The following is a 19,337-nucleotide window of genomic DNA, read 5'->3' on the forward strand; positions in this document are numbered from 1 at the left end:
TTCCACGAGTAGCGCTGTCTTGCGAAATTTTTGTCTTGCGAAAAGTGGTTTCCCATAGGAATGCACCTCGCAAGGCGAAAATAATTCATTCATCTTGCGAGGCATCGGTCTTTCGAAAAACATTCGTCTTGCGAAGCACAGCCATAGAAGAAGCCATTTTGCGAGGCACCACAGCGATCACAAAAACCATTCGTCTTGTAGGTTTTTTGTCCCGCGAGGCATTCGTTTTGTGAGGCACCACTGTATTCATCAAGTGTTTGGCACTACAGATTACCAGTCTTAAAGAACATTCATAAGCATTTATTTCTGTTAACTTCAGTCCCATAAGATTTCCAGAGCAATGTAATCATATAAACAGTAAATTAAAACAGAACATGCTTGGGCAGTGCAACATATAACATATACAACACACCTGAAAAAAGCACCAAAAGAAGACAGGAAGCCAAAATGCATGAGACAATAGAAAGTACTTTGCCAAGTGTTGAAAAGATGACAGACTTCATATCAGACAAGTGTCTCTGAGGAAAAAAATCAAAGCTGAATTAACACCTCTGAAAAGGTTACCCACTTGATCTGATACTACCCGATCCTAGGAAAGAACTTTCAAGTTATACCATAACATAGAGGCAGAGTCATGCAGGAGTTTATGGTCCTTAATGGATCAGAGTTCCAACATCAGTTATAAAGGCCAACATTAGACTTTAAACAGAATGCACTGAAAACTCTGAGAACTTTTGCCAGGGGTTACATAGGAAAGGTATTTCAGGTAATCTGCCTCTGGTAAACATTTTTGCTTTCCTTACTTGAGCTACTTTCTATACACTTGTCATTATGATCATAATGCTTTTCATCAATCTATGTAAATTGTTCTTTAGAGCACTGGTTCTTAACCTTGGGTTACTCAGGAGTTTTGGACTGCAACTCCCAGAAGCCTTCACCACCAACTGTGCTGGCTGGGGTTTCTGGGAGTTGCAGTTCAAAAGCATCTGAGTAACAAAGGTTAAGAACCACTGTTTTAGAGCACTTGGAGTTGGAATATTTGTAAGCAGGTGATGTGGAAATTAGTTGCTTAGACGGTATTTATTTTGCTCTAATAATGCATGAAGGTTACATTTATATTTTTATTTATTTTTAAATGAATTAATTAATATTAACCTTGTCATGAGTACACATCAGGGTCAGGTCTGTTGCTTGGAAAACTCCATGTGCCTTTATGAATGATGAGGATAGTAAATTCTACAGATGCAAAGTATCCCATCTGTGTTACACTGATGGAGAAAAGCTGAACATTGTCCTGCCTTAAGGAAAGATAAGCCTCATCCCCTTTAGAACAGAATCTTCCCATTACAGTAGCAGCTAATTTGGCTAGAACTAAGATTAGGTTCTGGGCAATTGTTCAAACATCACTACTACACCATCTTATAGAAGTGTAAATACTGAATCCATGTAAAATAAATCTTCAGTGTCACATGTAATATTTTAATATTATATGGAAGAAATCCCAAGTAACATCCTCCTCATGGCTCTTCATACCACCATAAACTGCCCTTCTCCCTTTAATTATTGAAATGATAGGTATCTCTCCTTCAATGTATCCTTTCACTTATTCACACTACACATTGCAAGGTTAGGAAATTCTTTGAATGCCAGATTTTTGTTAATATTTGCAACGAAACAATGTACTTGGAAGAAAGAAAAAGTCTGTGTGTCAAGGGAATAAAACATGCCAAAGGTTTCTGTGTATTTAAAACCAATTTGCTATCACATGATAATAAAAATTAGCTCTACTAACAGCCCACTTGTTGATAACATTTAAAAAAGTTAGATAAGACATTGACAGCCCATGCTGTGCAGATAAAAGTGTCAGACTACGATTTGGGAGATGTGGGTTCAAATCCCCATTTTGTCTACAGAAACTTGGGGGGGGGGGCTGGCAGTAATAAACCATTCTTTGTCCATCTCACACACCTGAAAAATACTATTAAGATTACCATAAGTTGGAAGTGACTTGATAGCACATAAACAGACATTGATTTATTGATGCATTATTAAATATTTGTTGTTTTAAAGTATTCAGAAAGTAGTTTGCAATACGCAGAAAATGACAGAAAATAAAAGCAATCCAAGTTAGCTACATATTTCTCATGGATATTTTCTGTTCTATCATTATATAACAAGAATTTTGAACAGCTAAGCTGAAACAATTATGAGCAACATGTTACCCAGAGCAAGACAAAAAAAAGGCTTGACAGAGGAAAAAATAAATATGAAGAAAGTGGAAAAGTCTGGCATTGGGATCTGAGGGAGAGAGACTATTGGAGGGTGTACTCTATAGAGCTCTTTATTCAGTGTCTTAGACCATCAAGGGTAGTAGAAGCAGAAGAAAAGTGCTAAAACATGGTTTCGAACAAAATATTTGCAGAAATCCAAAGGTCTACTTTAGCCACATTCAAATGCTTGCTTGCTTTTCACCACAGTCCCCATCCCTTTATGTTCCTGACGAACTCACTTTTTTAAAAAAAGTAACTTACCAGGAAACAGGTCTAATACTCAAAAGGCCAAGAATTTGACTAAGGTACTCAGGCTCTGATGTGTATTCTGAAGTAGCCCTTTGAATCTCAGCCAATATTTTGTTCCACAGATCAATCAACATCTGTGGAACACATGTGACTTTTTCTTTTAAATCTTGCTTATTCAGTACTACAGTAAAGAGAAACCCATGTAACAGAGAAAAAGTTCCTTCCTGCTTTTTCAACAAAACATTTTTAATATCACAAAGCAGAAAATTTTGTTTTCAGTTTGCATTATCATGCTTTGGTTGGCTGAAATGATTAATATAAATACAATAAACCCGAATAAAGGCAGATGGTGTTCTCATTTTATGCATCTTCACATCATTTAAAAAATATCTATAAAAATTACATCAGACAGTACAAAGCTTTTTAAAACCACACTCCTTGGTCTAGCAAAAGTCATTTCACCATTCAAAGTATATTTTTATTCATGTTTGCTTAAGTGGTGCAGGTATATTAGCTGAAGCCTGCTCTAAATACGCTAAAGGTCCTTGAGGCATTTCAACAGGTTTTTTGTGCTGCATATTGATGTCTTCCAAAACCTGCTGCCAGTGTCGCAGTTTACCCAAGTGCTTCTGGATCAGTGCTTCTTTCCTCTGCAATTCATTTCTCAGTTCAGAAACATCCTGCAGAGGAGTAAGACAGGTTTTTCTGCTTAATCTTAAACGCTATGAATTTTTAAGAACTAAAAATACTGCTCCTAAAAAGTTACTCTTTGTGTAGTGTTAAAATAGGAGTGGAGGGTACATTTACTGACAAGTCTTTGCAGTTGCACACCTGTAACTCGTTATCTTCCTAGTAACAGCCATTTTAATAAATGTTATCAATATTTGCCTTGGAAAAACATATCCTATCTCTAAACAATATACTTCATACAATTTTATAAGATACAGCTTGCCTCTCTAATGCACTAACCACTATACAGACACGCCTGAAGTGAATCTTTCATAAGTTTTATCCAAACGGGGAAAAAACTTTACTGGAAAGAGTAGTGGAACAAGCTAGGTGGATGAATGTTTACAGCAGACAGCTCAGTATTTTCAAACTCCAAAGAGGCATTAATTTTCTTCCAACACATATTTACTCCTACTTCAATCTTCTTTACAAAATGCATTAACATAAAGTGTTTGTGACAATTGCCCCATGTCACTCTTGCTATTCATAGTCATGAGCTGATTTGCATGAGCCTATGACAGAACTGGAGAGACAAAGTCAGCAGCTATATGAGGTTTGGTGGGAGAAGGAGGAGTCAGAGATAAGGGCTGGTTAGTCAGAGAGAGGGGGAACAAATACTGAGTAATCAGGCTGGTTAGAAAAAATAGGTAGAGAAGGTGGTAATGACATTGCAGGGGAAAAGAAGTATGTACTGAGAGAACTGTTAATGGTTTGCTTGTGTATAATGTGTATCTGAAGGACTTCTGTTATTATTCAATCTGCTTCATTTCAACAAATAAGTTCTGTTTGTGTTTACAAGTGTCCTGACAAACATCATTTATACTGTGGATTGAGGTAATCCACTGTGGCAGCGAGAGGAAAACATGTGACCCTTTGTGACAGAAGGAGAAGCAGGGGCCACAAGGGCGAACGCTACAATTGGTGTCCCGCAGCAGGATACCAAATAATCCAGTGAAACTAATGTTTAAAAGTGAATTTTCTGGGGAGGGAGGAGCAACGAGAGCGAGAACAGGGGAAATTCCAGGGCTCTGGATTCCCCTGGGTTTTACTCCGAGTCAGAGACACCCCCCCGGAGAAGGGGGGGCAAGTTCCACCGGGGAGTGGGACTTGTTAGCAAGTGGGGGCCTTGGAACCACCGAATTTCAGATGGCAGTCTGTTTTTTGGAAGAGTTCCCTTCCTACACGCAATCTGTCTCGTGAAGTCGCCATGATGGTGAGTTAGCTGCTTGGAATGGGGAGGTTTTGAAATTTATTATCTGACTGCAGAACAGAGATTAACGATCTGCTGCTAAGCTACAGCAAGTAAAAGACCAAATCTGCTATTTGAAAGTTGATAAGGAGATCTCAAGTGGCATAACCTTGTTGATGCCTGTAAATCGGAGTTTTCTTTACTACGCCACAGCTCGGAAACGAAACCAACTTGCTCTTTTTCTCTCTAATCCCTCCCAGAGAAACTGGCTTCTCATAAATTTATAAAGTCAGGACTTAAGAACTCTAAATGACTCTACATAATTTTTTTTTTTTATTATTATTATTATTATTATTATTATTATTATTATTATTATTATTATTATTATTATTATTATTATTATTATTATTATTATTATTATTATTAATAATAATAATAATAATAATAATAATAATAATAATAATAATAATAATAATAATAATAATAATAATAATAATAATAATAATAATAATAATAATAATAATAATAATAATAATAATAACCCACCTATCTGGACTACCAGACCACTCTAGGTGGCTTCCAATACAAAATTAAACAATAAAACACAGGTAAGTACGTGACAATTCAGTAATAACTACAATGAAATAAAGGATAGGGAAAAGTAAGAGAAAAAAATTTAAAAATCAAGAGTTGGCTGGAGGGAAGGCCTGAATAAACAACCATGTTTTCAATTGAGTTTTAAAGATGCCCAGCGTAGGGGCCACGCAAATCTCCAGAGGGAGATTGTTCTAGAGGCGAGGAGCCACTGCCGAGAAGGCCCGGTTTCGTGTCTTCTCCTTCCGGGCCTTTCTCGGCGTCAGGCTCCTCAGCCTCACCTCCTGACTCGTGCGGGTGATCCGGGTAGACCTTGGTGGAAGCAGGCGTTCCGCCAAATTTAATCTAAGTGACTCTGTATCTGACTACAAGGTGATCTGTAAATCAAATAACATCCATGGAGCCCCCTCTCGTAAGACTTTAAGTGCCGACTAGCTAAAAATCATGTGGGAAATTTGAGTAACTAATCTGCTGACTGCTACGGCCATGGAAGGTGGGGGAGATTTATCATCGCAACTGGCAATGATTCATATCAAGGAACTTGTTCAAGAATGTCAAAGTAACATAATAAATCATTTGAAAATGCTTTGCATGAAAAGATCGAAAGCAAGGAGAAACTGCTTAATCAGATCTTTAATGAACAGTCTTCAATTCCGGAGAAACAGCCACCGTCGTCAGAGACAGGCGAGGAATCTGTGCGATCTGAAGAGAGAGAGAAGAAAGACTCCTTTTCTTCAAAGGATGACAAAAAAAGACAAAAGGGGGGGCGGGGGAGAATTTTTTCAAGACTGTTCCGAAAAGAAAGAATGCAGAGGGGGAGGGATGGGCAAAGCTGAGGGCAGGAATTTATGACCAGAGATCACATACTATGTTGCTCCAAAACCAGAATACTGACTACATTGGGACCAAAATTAGTCAACCGCATAGAAAATGTTTAAAAAAATATTATAGATGGCATTTCAAAACTGGAAAACACTTTGTTTGTGAGGCATGTATATTGAGACATTAAATATGTGTGACCATAATACTGACAATGTTGACAAGATTAGAAAGCCAATCCCGGTTTGATGACACTGGAGCTGATAAATAGAAACCAGAAAGGAGGAAGTTACTTGCTGAATAAATAATAGAAGTCAATTGGTTTAAGATAGATATAACTAATATATAATTAATATATAAAGCAACATGACTAATACACTATACTATAAGCAAATTTGGCCTGATATGGAATTTAAGGTTAGACAAGTGTATGTGATTTAGAAATGATGATGAATAATAATATTGGATGTTTTACTCTAAGGTATGTATATGGAAATATCAAATATGTGTGAACCATAGGAGTGATTATGCTGAAAAGATGAGATACAGAGTTTTCTGTATATAAGGATGGAGACCATCGAGGAATGAATAGGCCTGTGAGGATATCATGATGGATATGATGAGAGACAGATGGATGGAAATGCAGATGAGGGAATTTTAAAAAAATTATTATAAATTTAGGATGTTTAGATACTTAATTAGATATATAAAATAGTGATATGGAATATAATATGTGCAGATGCACACAGATATATTACTTCTGTAGTCAGAATCTATATAATAGATAAGCTGGTATGGGAAATACCTCCCCGCCTATATGTTTGTCTTACTAGTCTTGTATGTTTTATTAGTTTCATGTGTTATTGTTTTGTAGGTATTTCTGTCGTTTGTTATAGATATGTATGCCATAAAAAATAATAAAATACATTTAAAAAGTGAATTTTCTGGAGTCGTGGGTATCTTTTAGTCAGAGGTCTGTGGTGAAAAAGTGGGTGGCCTGCTAGAGCTTTTGGGAAAAAGCTTAGTGGCGGGGCTTCTGAACGCAGATCTGGGGGAACTAAAGATAGGGAAAAAAATTTTGTTACTTCAGGATTTGAAAAGACCCAGTGGGTTAGCTTGAAATCCAAGGCTCTGAGATATAAGGGAGCACTGAGATATAAGGGAACCTATTCATGGATAAAAAGTGGAAGCCAGGGTCAGATCGGATCTGAGGTGATAGGAAAATTAAAAGCAGGGGCTTGAAGATAGAATTTATTTTGTGTCTGGAGGTAAGAAGGTTGTCTCAGACCAAGAATCATCAGAGATAGCATGAGGCCAGATAAAGTGTAGCCATCTTTAACTGCCGATTGAGAACTACATAGTACCCCAGAAAAATACTGGGAAAATAAAACAGCAGTAAAAGTGTTTCTGTGTGTGTGTTTTTTTGGTTTTGTTTTGTTTTTTAAAAGGCCTGACTAAGCAACAGAAACCAGCTCCTATTAGGAAAGTACATAAATATGCCACCCAACAGAACTAAAAAGCCAGTATTGAAGGAAATTGATCCTTAAGAGGCACAAAGTTTATCTCAGGAAGTGGACAGAAATGGAGACCCTGTAGCTCCAGTGGAACAGGAGGAGACTGATGAGGGTGCCTCAGAGAGAGGGAGTGTTCTAAGCTCCCTAGATCTGGAGAAATGGAAACTAGAACGGGAGCATAGACTCAGAGGGGAAAAAATGGAAATTAGGGGGAAAGCCAGGGCTGAAGAGAAAGCTAAAAAGCTACAGCTCAAGGAATTAGAGATTATGGAGAAAAGGCCGGACAAATGGCATTTGAGCAAGAAAAAAGACAAATAGAATTAAGAGAAAGGGAAATGGAATTTCAAATACAGATGAAATAATTAGAATTAGCTGCTCAAAAAATGACAATAATAACAACACTAGTGAGGGAAATATCTCAAAAATTGACCTAAAGAAATTTCCCCAATATAGGAAAGGAGATTGCCCTGAATCTTTCCTGATTTCATTTGAGACAGTATGCTGGGACTTTGAGATTAAGGATGATAAAAGAATGATAGTGTTGAGATCACAAATTAAGTGCAGGCTGCAGTTCCGGATGGAGGGTGCAAGAGGTGCTGTCTTGGGAGAGAGCCAGCAAGCGAGGGGAGGCTTTTTTGACTCTTGACAGCAGAGGATGTGTGGGCGCTTCAGGGGGGCAAGCAAGGCGGGGGCCACAAACTATTATCTGGTGGGCAGCAAATGGCCCCCGGGCCGCATGTTTGAGACCCCTGATCTAGACCCATTTCAATCTGGCTTCAGGCCTGGTTATGGGATAGAGACAGCTGTTCCCTAAAAAGGGAACTGGATAGGGAATCTGTGTCCCTGTTGGTTTTTGCTAGACCTCAGCGGCTTTCAATACTATTGACCACAATATCCTCCTGACCCATCTTTCTGGAATGGGATTTGGGGGCACTGTTTTATGGTGGATCCAGTCCTTCCTGGAGGAGAGAATTCAAAGGCGGTGCTGGGGGACGTCTGTTCAAAATCATGGCTGCTGACCTGTGGAGTCCTCAAGGTTCTGTTTTGTCTCCTATCCACATGAAACCACTGGGAGAGATTATCTAGAGTTTTGGGGTTCAGTGTCACCAATATGCAGATGACACCCAACTCTACCTCTCCTTGCCACCTAAATCTGAGGAAGCTACTTTGGCTCTAGATGATTGTTTGGTATCAGTTATAGATTGGATGAGGGTGAATAAATTGAAACTTAATCCAGACAAGACAGGTGTGCCTAGTTAGTTGAAAGGCAGATCCAAGGAATAAGAATGGAGCCAGTACTGGATGGGATTACACCCCCATTGAAAAAAGAAAAGTTTGGGGGTGCACCTGGATTGATCCCTGAATCTGGATGCCCAGGTCTCAGAGGTAGCCAGGAGAGCAGCTACACAATTAAAACTAGTGTGCTAGCTACATTTGATCTGGCCACTGTGATACATGCCCTAGTTATTTCCTGGGTGGGTTACTGTAATGTGCTCTATGTGGGGCTGCCAACGGAAAGGGTCAGCGAATTTCAACAGATCCAAAATGCAGCAGGTCTAGGGAGCGATTTTGGAAATAAATAAATTCTACTCCCTTAATTGCATGAAACTTCACCCCCCCCCAGGCCAAACTATGCAAGTAAAAGCTGTCTAACCATCAAGAGGCAGAGCAGCCCTCTTACCTCCTTGCTGTTCTTGCTTAGAGGCAAGAAAAGCACCCTGCTGCAGTGTTTGAGTCACAAGGATTCCCTGTGACTCATGAAGGTTCATGGGAGGCCAAGTTTCAGTGGAGGCAGTCCTCACACAAACCTTTGCAAGTCACAAGGAATCCTCACAATTCATATATTGCAGTGAGTTTCTTTCTGGTCAATAGAATCGTTACAGGAATGGCAGGACAATAAGAAGCTATACCACTTGCCAATCTGAGTGCTTTTATTGCCGTAAGTAGGCCTGGGGGATTCTTGCTGAATTATGTGAGTAGGAATTCTTTTCTTCTGAAAATTCCATCCCTAGTTAGAACTACCAATAATATTGGCTCAGATTCTCCAGTCCAATACTGGATTCAGGCACTATTTGTTCATTAAAAGTATCTTTATTCTACATATTCCTTTCTAATTAAGGCTCAAAGTGGCAATGACACTACAGCTATAATCTTAAACACACATATAAAACTCCTACCTAAATTTAACCTACTCAAATTCTAGTGAGTCTTTTAAACCCAAGTACTATGTAGTGCACTCCTACCACTTTCACAGTCTATTACAGATCAGGGGCTCAAACTTAAAAGTATAAAGAAAGTTACATTACTTACTTCTTTAATTACCTGTTCTGGTTTCTGGACAGATAGCTGTAACCTTTTCTGTAGAAAAAAGCACTCTGTCTGCCGTGCAACATCTAAAAACTTCTGGATACATTGGTCAACACCTAATACACAGAAAAAGCAACATTTTAAAACAATGTTTACCATTAAGAGCAGAACAAGATGGTAGCTTTACAAAATAAGTTAGGGAGGAACAAACAAAGTTCATGGCCTAAATCCCACTGCTTATCCCGGTGAATCAATTCAATTCACGTAGAATTATGACTTTGGAAGAGGCCTATGAGGCCATCAAGTCCAAACCCCTCCTCAATGCAGGAACAGAAATCAAAGAATATCTGCCAAGTGGTTGTCTAATTTCTCCTGAATGCCTCCAGGGTTGAAGCACTCACCACCTCTGAGGGTAACTGGTTCCTGTGCCACACTGCTCTAACAGGAAGTTTTTCCTCATATTCAACTGAAATCTGGCTTGCTGTAACTTGAGCCCACTGTTCCGTGTCCTGCGCGGAATGATTGAGAACAGATTGTGCCCCTACTCTGAATGACAGCCTTTCAAGTATTTGAAAAGTGCTATCATATCTCCCCCAAGCCTTCTTTTCTCAAGGTTAAACATGCCGAGTTCTTTCAGCCTTTCCTCATAAGGCTTGGTTTCCAGCCCCCTGATCACCCATGTTGCCCTCCTCTGAACTTGTTCCAATTTGTCAGCATCCTTCTTGGAGTGCAGTGTCCAGAACTGGATACAGAATTAAAGGTGAGGCCTAACCAGTGTTGAATAGACGGGGACTAGTACATCACAGGATTTGGAGACTATAATTCTGTTAACGCAGCCTAAAATAGCATTTGCCATTTTTGCACTGTTGGCTTATATTTGGCTTGCGATTGTGAGAAAGATGGCAGGGTAGACAAAGTCACTGCGAGAGCGTCGTCCCTCGTCCATGGAGCAAGAGGTGAGCCCAACCCCAAGATCCCCAAGACTGAGAGAGGAAAACAACCCCTTCAACAGAGGAGCGAGAGCAGAGCAACAAAGAAAAACCACTAGTGATAATGATTCTGAAGTAGTAGAACAGAGAAGTTGAAGGGTTTAGCATCTTACCCATTTCTCATGATGTCAAGAAAATGGACAATGGTTCTGAGAGATCTTTGGCTAGTTCCTTCAATATTCTTAGATGCTATTCCTCTGCACCTGGAGATTTGAATTTGGTCAAGGTAGTAAGTTATTTGTTTATCAATCTCCAGCTACAATCCTGCCCCTTTGCTTGCACTACACATTTGTCTGAAGGGTCACAGTCTGTCCTTTGGGAAGAGACTGAGCTAAAATAGGAATGGAGCACTTCTGCCTTTTCTTCTGTTATCATTTTTCCATCTCAATTGAGTCACTGAGACACTCTTCTCTTCTCTTTTGCTACACACATATGTGAAAAATGCTTTTTTTTTGATGCTTTTGATTTTTCTAGCTAACCTCAGCTCATTCTCAGCTTTTGCCCTCAGAATACCAACCCTGCAATTCCTTGCTAGTTGTTTACTCTTCCTTTGTGGCCTGGCCTCTTTTCCATTTCCTAGACATGTCCTTTTTTGTTTCCAGGTCCTGTCTGAACTTTCTGTGAAACCACACTGGCCTATTTTTGCTGTTTCCCACCTTTTTTCTTGTTAGAAGTGTTTGCAGCTGTGCCTTTAGAATTTCCTTTTTTAAAAATGCTCCCACTCTTCTTGGACTCCTTTACTTGTTAGGATCTCCTGCCATGGGACCTTACTTATCCTTGTTCTGGGCTTTTTAAAAATCCAGTGTGAAATCTTCTTTGAAATCAAGAATTCTAGTACCTTGTTTCCTCGAAAACAAGATAAAGTCTTATATTAATTTTTGCTCCAAAAATGCATTAGGCTTATTTTCAGGGGATTTTTTTGTCATGTACAACAACCTACATTTATTCAAATGCAGTCATGTCATTTTTGGGTTGCTGCACAATGGTGGAGGTTGGGGTTTCATTTAACTAGGTCTTATTTTTGGGGGTAGGGTTTATATTACAAGCATCCTAAAAATCATAGTAGGGCTTATTTTCAAATCAGGTCTTATTTTCAGGAAAACAGAGTAGAACATGGTCACTCTTGCCTAGAGTTCCCCTTAGTGCTTCCTAACAGATATCAGGATAACTGAAATCTCCCATTACTACTACACTAGTACTAAAGAACAAAGAATATTAAAAGGGACGTGGAGTCGCGGTATATGTCAAAAATACACATTTCTGCACAGAAATACAGAAGAAAATTGGCTGTCCCATCGAGAGCATCTGAATCAATCGAGCTGGGGGAAAAAACAAAAGGAACTTGGCATTTGGAGTCTACTACTGACCACCCAATCAAAGAGAGGAAGCAGACAAAATTTTTGAAAAACGAATTGCAGGGTCAAAGAGACATGAAGTAATAGTGATCGGAGATTTCAATTATCCAGATATATGTTGGGAGGCAATTTCTGCCAAGTATAGCCCTTCCAAGAAATTCCTGGCTTTTGTGGCTGATAATTTTCTCCTACAAAAAGTGGTGAAAGAAACTAGAGGGTTTGCTATCCTTGACTCGATTCTGACCAACAGAAATGAGTTGGTGGGGGAAATGGCAGTAAGGGGAACTATGTCCTTCTAGAATTCTCAGTTTCAAAGGAAACGAAATCAGAGTGTAACCACAGAGGTCTGCTGGATTTTTAAAAAGCCACTTTTAATAATCTCAGAACAAGGATAAGTAAGGTCCCATTGCAGGAGATCCTACAAGAAAAGGAGTCCAAGAAGGGTGAGAGATTTTTAAGACAGAAATTCTAAAGACAAAACTCCAAACAATTCCAACAAGAGAAAAAGGGGCAAGGTGGCAAAAAAGGCCAGTGTGGCTTCACAAAAAGCTCACAAAGGACCTAACCCCCCCCAAAAAAGACAGGTACAGGAAGTGAAAAGAAGGCCAGGCCACCAAGAATGAGTACGGAAAAGTAGCAAGGAAATGCAGGGGTGGCATTCGGAGGGCAAAAGCTGAGAATGAGCTGAGGTTAGCTAGAGTCATTAAAAGCAATAAAAAGGCATTCTTCGGGTATGTGAGTAGCAAAAGACAAAGAAAAGACATAGTGGCACAGCTCCACAATGGAGATGGAGAAAATGGTAACAGAAGACAAAGAAAAGGCAGAGATGCTCAATTCCTATGTTAGTTCAGTCTTTTCCCATAAGACAATGAACTTCCAAACAAATTGGAAATGCAAGTGGGTGGGACACGATTGCAGCTGGAGATAGATAAACTAATAGTCAAAGAATACCTTACCATCTTGAACGAGTTCAAATCTCCAGGGTCGGATGAACTGAATCTGAGAATACTAAAGGAACTGGCTGAGAAACTCTCAGAAACGCTATCCATTACTTTTATGAAATCATGGGAAATGGGTGAGGTGCCAGAGGATTGGAGCAGGACTAATAATGTCCCTATATTCAAAACGGGCAAAAAAGAGGAACCTGGGAACCACAGGCCAGTAACCACGACAGCAATCCCAGGCAAAATTCTGGAACAGATCATAAACCAGTCATTGTGCAAGCACCTAGAAAACAAGGCAGTAATAATGTGACTTTTGCTCTCATGGCCCCTGTTTGTCTTCCCAAACACAGAGCTCACAAAGGCAAATCAAAACACCTCTTGACACACTGCCACCAGTTGATCTCCTTATCAACATAGTTTACTTAGAAAAGATGAATGTCCATTCAGTACTGACTTTTTAATAGAACAGGTTTATTGATTACAGTCGGTTTCTGGAACAATTCATTGGCACAATCTTCAAATTTCATCAAGCTTCAATATTAACCTTCTATAGTAATTGTCACAGTTTCCACTCAGACTAATCACTCCTCAGACCCCAAACTATCCTTTTCTCTCAGATTCCTAACACAGACTCTCCCTGACTCTCACTTAACCGACTTAACTACTCCTCTCAGGCTCCACCTTTTAACATCTCTCTCGGCCCCAACTCTTAACCACATTAACATATACCATGAATAATTCATAATTACAATGCATATCTTAGGGTGTTCGCCACAAATAACTAGAAGCCAACATGGAGTTGCCAAGAACAAATCCTGCCAAACTAATCTGATCTCATTTTTTGATCAGGTCACCTCCCAGATAGGCAGAGGGAATGCTGCAGATGTAGTATATCTTGACTTCAGCACAGCTTTTGACAGTGCCCCATGATCTCCTGATTAGCAAACTAAGTAGGTGTGGGCTGAATAGTTCAAATGTCAGGTGGATACACAATTGGCTACAGAATCATACTCAGATGATGAAGATTAATGGGTCCTTCTCTAACTGGGAGGAGGTGTTTTGATGACTTTCATATAGAAATATATGTAATGTTCATTGTGTGAGGCAATGCAAATAGCAAGATGCAAATAAAAAACAAAGACCCACAAATAACGGTGCAACCCTATAATTGGCCCGGGTTACTGGGGAGGCTGCATTGAGTTCCTTACTTTTCTTTTATCCTGCCACATAGACATCACTTCGATTAATTTTGTCAGAGAGAGAGAGAGAGAGAGAGAGAGAGAGAGAGAGAGAGGCACCTCTCAAAGTGCCATTGACCTCTCTCTCTCTGTGTATACACATTTGTCCCTTCCCTCAATAATCCCTGTTAGCTTTTTGCTTTGATCTGCTTGTCTATGAATACCCTTTCTTTTTGTTACCTTGAACATAACTGGGAAATTCCACTAATATAGACAGTGGTGCCTTGACTTATGACCCATGAACATTTTGAGTTATGAGCAGCTCCATTCACATAATTTTGCTTTGACTTGCGAACACAAAAAGGTAGGGGAAAGGGTGGGAAATTCAAATAGCTAACTGTAGGTGGCGACCAGGCTGCTTCTGTCGCTCTTTCGCCCCGGCAGTTAGAGAGTGTGTGATCCGAGGAGGCTGCCTGCTAAGGTAAGGTGCTCCTTTATACTTTTTAAAAACTGTTCTGAGTATTTTTGCAGTGTGGTTTTTGGCTGGGGGGGTTATGTTTCTGTGCTGTGATGGGTCTTGGGAGGGTTTGTTTGTTTTGGGGCGCATTTTTTTGGTTCCTCAGCTGTGCTCTATTAGGAATCAGCAATGTTTATTTATTGAAAAATTTTGACAACCATCTAGTGGTCTTTTTAAAGAGAAGGGAGAGTAAAAATACTGTAATTAAATAAAAATAAATAAACAACTAGAAGAGAGAGAAAAAATGAAAGATGTTATAGGTACTCAATCCTCGCTTATGGCAGTATACTCTTAAATGCAGTTGCAGAGTTATGCCTTAACTTTTTGAATACTTGGTGGGATGAGAGTCTGGTGTATTTGTGCCACAGAGATGGAGCCACCATCGAGATGATCTGGTTTCTCACTGAGACCTTCTTGCAGACTGGCCACCTTCAGTAGCAAGGCCTTGGAAGAATGAGTGATACATGTAGATGTTTTTTGAAGGAGATGTTCCGACAAGTATTTAGCTCTTAAACCATTTAGGGCCACGTAGGTCAAAACCAGCACCTTGAATTGGGCATGGGAACTAACAGGGAGCCAACACAGTCAGGCCAGGATTTGAGTAATATGATGGAATTTGCTTACTCCTGTAATCAACCTGGCACTGAATTTGAGAGCTGTTGAAGTGGGCAGCCCCACGTATGTGTTTACTTATGATCAACAAATGGATTTAGGCCAAAGTATAATGCACTCATTGCCTTCTTAAAAAAATACAAAAATGAGACTGAAGTTAATTTTTTAAAGTATACTGTTAACAAAAACAACAGTGGAGTGTCCAAAATCAGAAAGTGACCTGTAAAAAACAAAAAGAAAATCCTATTATATAGTTATGCGTGCAGAATGCAAATGGCATAACTTCTAGAGACTTCTTGATGGCAAATAACAAGCCCATACTTAATTTCCAAGGTACATGCCATCAACTGGATTAGCACACACCAAGAAATTCAAGTAGAGACTCAGTAATTAGCAGTAACAAAGTACTGTGAGTTGCACTGTTCACTTTCTATAGGCATAAATAGGATTTGAGCCTATATTTAACGATTTGGATTTTCCATGCTGTGCGCAAGACTTCTGTCTTAAACAGAAAAATCAGTAAGACGTCTTCTATCTTCTGTAAATAAAAGAAGTTAAATCTGTATAAGATGAAAAACAGAAAATGAAGAAGGAAATACTGTAGCACAGATAAAATAAAATCCCAAATGAAAAAGAAAATGTAACAGAAGCTTACCTGTTCTAATCTCTTCTTGGTCTGTACCATTCACATAATCTTGACTCACAAGAGAAGCAAAGCAAGCCTAAGCAATAGGAAAAAATTATATACATCCATCCATACAGACATCCTAGAATTCACTGTGAACAGAGGAAACTCAAGTTACATCCCATTAAGAGGTTATAGCTTCTTGATTGCCATTAGTACAGTCTAATACTGAATAATCACATGGATCTATCCATCTAAAAGTATACCCATGTAGTTTTACTACCCAAATCAAGAAAGTGTTAAGAATGAAAAGATGCCCCTCACAGAGCTGAACATCAGAATAATTATATTGAAGCAACAATTAGAAATCAACAAAAAAAAATCCCATAAATGAGAGTGCAAATGTTTGCCATATTCTACAGTATTTCTCCAAATCTGCGTAGCCCAATTTGCACATCATGGAGATTAAGTTGTCAATCACAGACATGCCTGCAGTGATTCTTTCAGAGGTTTTATCCCTAAGTCAGTCACCCCTAAACCATTTGTACCACACAGGCCCCTTTTGGCTAGGAGCAATCAAATATGCCACAGATTTACCACAAGCATACAGCAGCAACAACTGCATTTTAAACACTGATGCATTTGTTACATCACAAGCCAGCCCACGCCAAGCTACCACCCTCCATGTTTTGGACTACAGCTTCTAGCATTCCGAGCCATAGGCCATGCTGTTTGGGGCTTATGGGAGATAAAGTCAAAAACGTCTGGAAGGCTGGCATAAACTTTCCTACACCACAGTGGAGGAAACTAACGAAGCTGACACCAGCACAAGTATATTGGCCTTCCAGAAGCAGCAGCAGAATCATAAGGGCTGCCCTCCGGAAAGTGGACAATATTCTAAGACTGTTACAAGTCTGTCTCCCTTCTCGCCCCCCCCAACAAAGATGACTGGAAAAAACCAAACAGTAACCCGATTAACAAGACGTGACTTGGAAAGAAAACAATGTCTGCGACCGGACGGGGTGCTGCCGCAGAGTGTCGACTAGGCCTCCCCACCGATTTTTCTAGGAAGTTCCCACTCAAAGAAAATGAGAATGCCGCAAGCCTCTTTGCGACCCATAGCAACATTGTCGCTTTTATGCCGTTACCTGCCCCGCAAGCGACGGCGCGGAGATGAGAAGCGGGCGGTACAGAAGTCCAAACAACAATAAATTCTCCCTTTTCCTGTTTTTTTCCCACCTTCAAGGGGAGGGAGGCCTCTCGCTCAAAGGTGAAGAGAGGTCCAACCTTTCCTAGGTCTGCAACCCTTCGCCTCCCCGCCACCGCCCGGTTCGCAACACCGTCCAACCGCGCCCGTGCCGTCGCAGGTCACCTCGAAAGAAGCCTCCAGTTCGTCCACGAGGGTGTTGCTGGGGTTCCGCTGGCCCGCAGGAGTCGGAGCAAGCAGCCCAGCTGGGCCCGGACCACCCGGGGCCACTGGGGGCGGAGGAGGGGGCGGAGGGGGCGGGACCGGGCCCTGGTTCCCAAACATCCCACTCAAACCGGCCGCCATAGCAACCAAGACGGGGGGGCGAAGGTCGCTATTCCGGAAGCGCGCTTGAACGGAAGTGACGAAGGGGAGCAGCTGACTCGGCGCAGCTACGTACGGTTAGCCTAAAGGCGTCGCGAGACCAAGAAGGAGGCGGGGAGAGAGAATGGAGCGCTTATGCGAGATCTGGCGAAGGAGGAGTTGTTGCTTTACGTGCGGGATTTGAACCATTGCAGGATTTCGTGATGCTGGATACTGTTCCCCAGCCAAAGATTCCCTTGTATTAACAGACTGCATACAAATAGGCCTAAAATTGTCCATATGGGCGGTGGATGCTCTTAAAACAAAAAGGAGGCTTGTGGCACTTTTAAAGACAAACGGTTGTTTTCGTTTGCAGCCCCCGTTTTATTATTATTATTATTTATTTATTTTATTTATATCCCGCCTATCTAGTCAATTAAGACCACTCTAGGCGGCTTCTAACAGAGGAAGCTGGCATGGACATCTAGCCCATGATAATTTTTTTAGTGGTCTAGTAAAGGTGCCCCGGCCTTGGATTGTCAGTGAGGATTAAACGACTTTTTGTTTTTTTCAGTGTGAGCATTTGCCGCTTGTATTGTAATAAAGAAAAAAATCACTGAATTTGAAATAAATCTTAAAAGTGCCACAAGTATTTTGTTTCTGTTACACTGTGACAGAAGCTGATACAGCTACTTGTTTGAAAAAATATATATCCTTAAAAATTGATTCTTACTTTCCCTTGTATCCTGGCATATTAGCTTTATTCCTTAATTTGTTAGTCTTAAATGTTAAAAATCAAAAGTTAATTTGTTTCAATTTCTATTAATGTTACCAACACATTAAATTTTTAGTTCTAAGGGAAGATCTAATGGTTAATTTACCATAGACCTATACCGGTAGGTTTATCATTTGTACTTCAAAAGTCTCAGACTAAAAGCAAAAATATCTAAATAGGCTAGGAAACTTTGCATATACCAGAAAAAGAAAAGATTCACACAAAAAGACATTAATATTAGGAAAATTGAAAGATGTAGGGAAAGAAATACCAGGAGATCCATTGATTCAATAAAGATGGCCATGGCCTAGTTTGCAGGAACTAAGCAGAGTTGTTTAATGACAGAACTTCTTAAAGGCCATTAATTCATAGGGTTATTATAAGTTGGAAATAACCTGATGGCACCTAAAATCACTTAAAATGTGCTCTCCTTGTTTCAAAAGTACTGTGACGTACACCCCGTGTCCTTTGTTTATTTTGCCTTAAACACAAGTCCACCCTCTGGGTGTGTGTCCTCACTTCACGCTGCCACCAGGTATTATTCCCTTAATACCAAATAGATCTTAGACACGTGCTGCCAATTCAACAGATTTATTTTACAGATGTCATGCAAATCACAGGAGTAAATCACATGTTTAGACTCATTCATTAAATATCATTTGCTTTCACATTGGGTTTGTTTTTATTCACTGTTATATTTTTTGACTATATATATATTCATAGGCATCCTTCAGTCTCGAGAGACTATGGTATCGTGCTCTGCATGGAGGACTTGGAACAGCGTTTAGTGTGGCTGAGAAGGCCAATTCGAGAATGACAATCCCTTCCACACTTAGGACAAGTACAGTCTGTACCCCATCTAGCTCCCTGATTTCTCTCTACTTTTAAACTCTTTCTTATTCTCTCTAGCATTCTCTCTTAACTTTCCCAATACAATCTCCTAACTCTCTTCAATTCCCTATCTGCAAGCTCTTTTCTCCAACTCTCCTCCCTGTCTAATTGTCTAACTCTTCAATTGTCCTCTTGGTTCCGCCCCTCCTGTCCTCTCATAGGCTCTTGCCCTTGAGTTTCCCATGATGGACAGGCGTGACGGGGTTCCGCCACAATTACTTTTCCTTATTT

At 40.1% G+C, this 19,337-nt stretch overlaps 1 protein-coding gene across 1 annotated transcript; it reads right to left on the reverse strand.

Moving 5' to 3' along the window:
- Positions 1-285: 285 nt before the first annotated feature.
- MED28 (mediator complex subunit 28) lies at positions 286-17,477 on the reverse strand. The gene is made up of 4 exons (XM_020809830.3): positions 17,264-17,477; positions 15,922-15,988; positions 9,675-9,787; positions 286-3,199 (listed from the first exon to the last, which is right to left on the reverse strand). Exons 1-4 carry the CDS (start codon positions 17,441-17,443, stop codon positions 3,002-3,004), a joined length of 558 nt encoding a protein of 185 aa, XP_020665489.2. The 5' UTR covers positions 17,444-17,477; the 3' UTR covers positions 286-3,001.
- Positions 17,478-19,337: the final 1,860 nt, after the last annotated feature.

Source organism: Pogona vitticeps, chromosome 5 (genome assembly GCF_051106095.1).
Source record: "Pogona vitticeps strain Pit_001003342236 chromosome 5, PviZW2.1, whole genome shotgun sequence".
Classification (NCBI taxonomy): Eukaryota; Metazoa; Chordata; class Lepidosauria; order Squamata; family Agamidae; genus Pogona; species Pogona vitticeps.

Coding starts and splice junctions, on each gene's coding strand:
- MED28 (XM_020809830.3), bottom strand. CDS start 17,443: ATGGCGGCCGGTTTGAGTGGGATGTTTGGGAACCAGGGCCCGGTCCCG. Junction 15,989..17,263: donor AACTGGAGGCTTCTTTCGAG/GTGACCTGCGAC, acceptor CCTATTGCTTAG/GCTTGCTTTGCTTCTCTTGT. Junction 3,200..9,674: donor CAGAACAGGTAATTAAAGAA/GTAAGTAATGTA, acceptor ACTCCTCTGCAG/GATGTTTCTGAACTGAGAAA.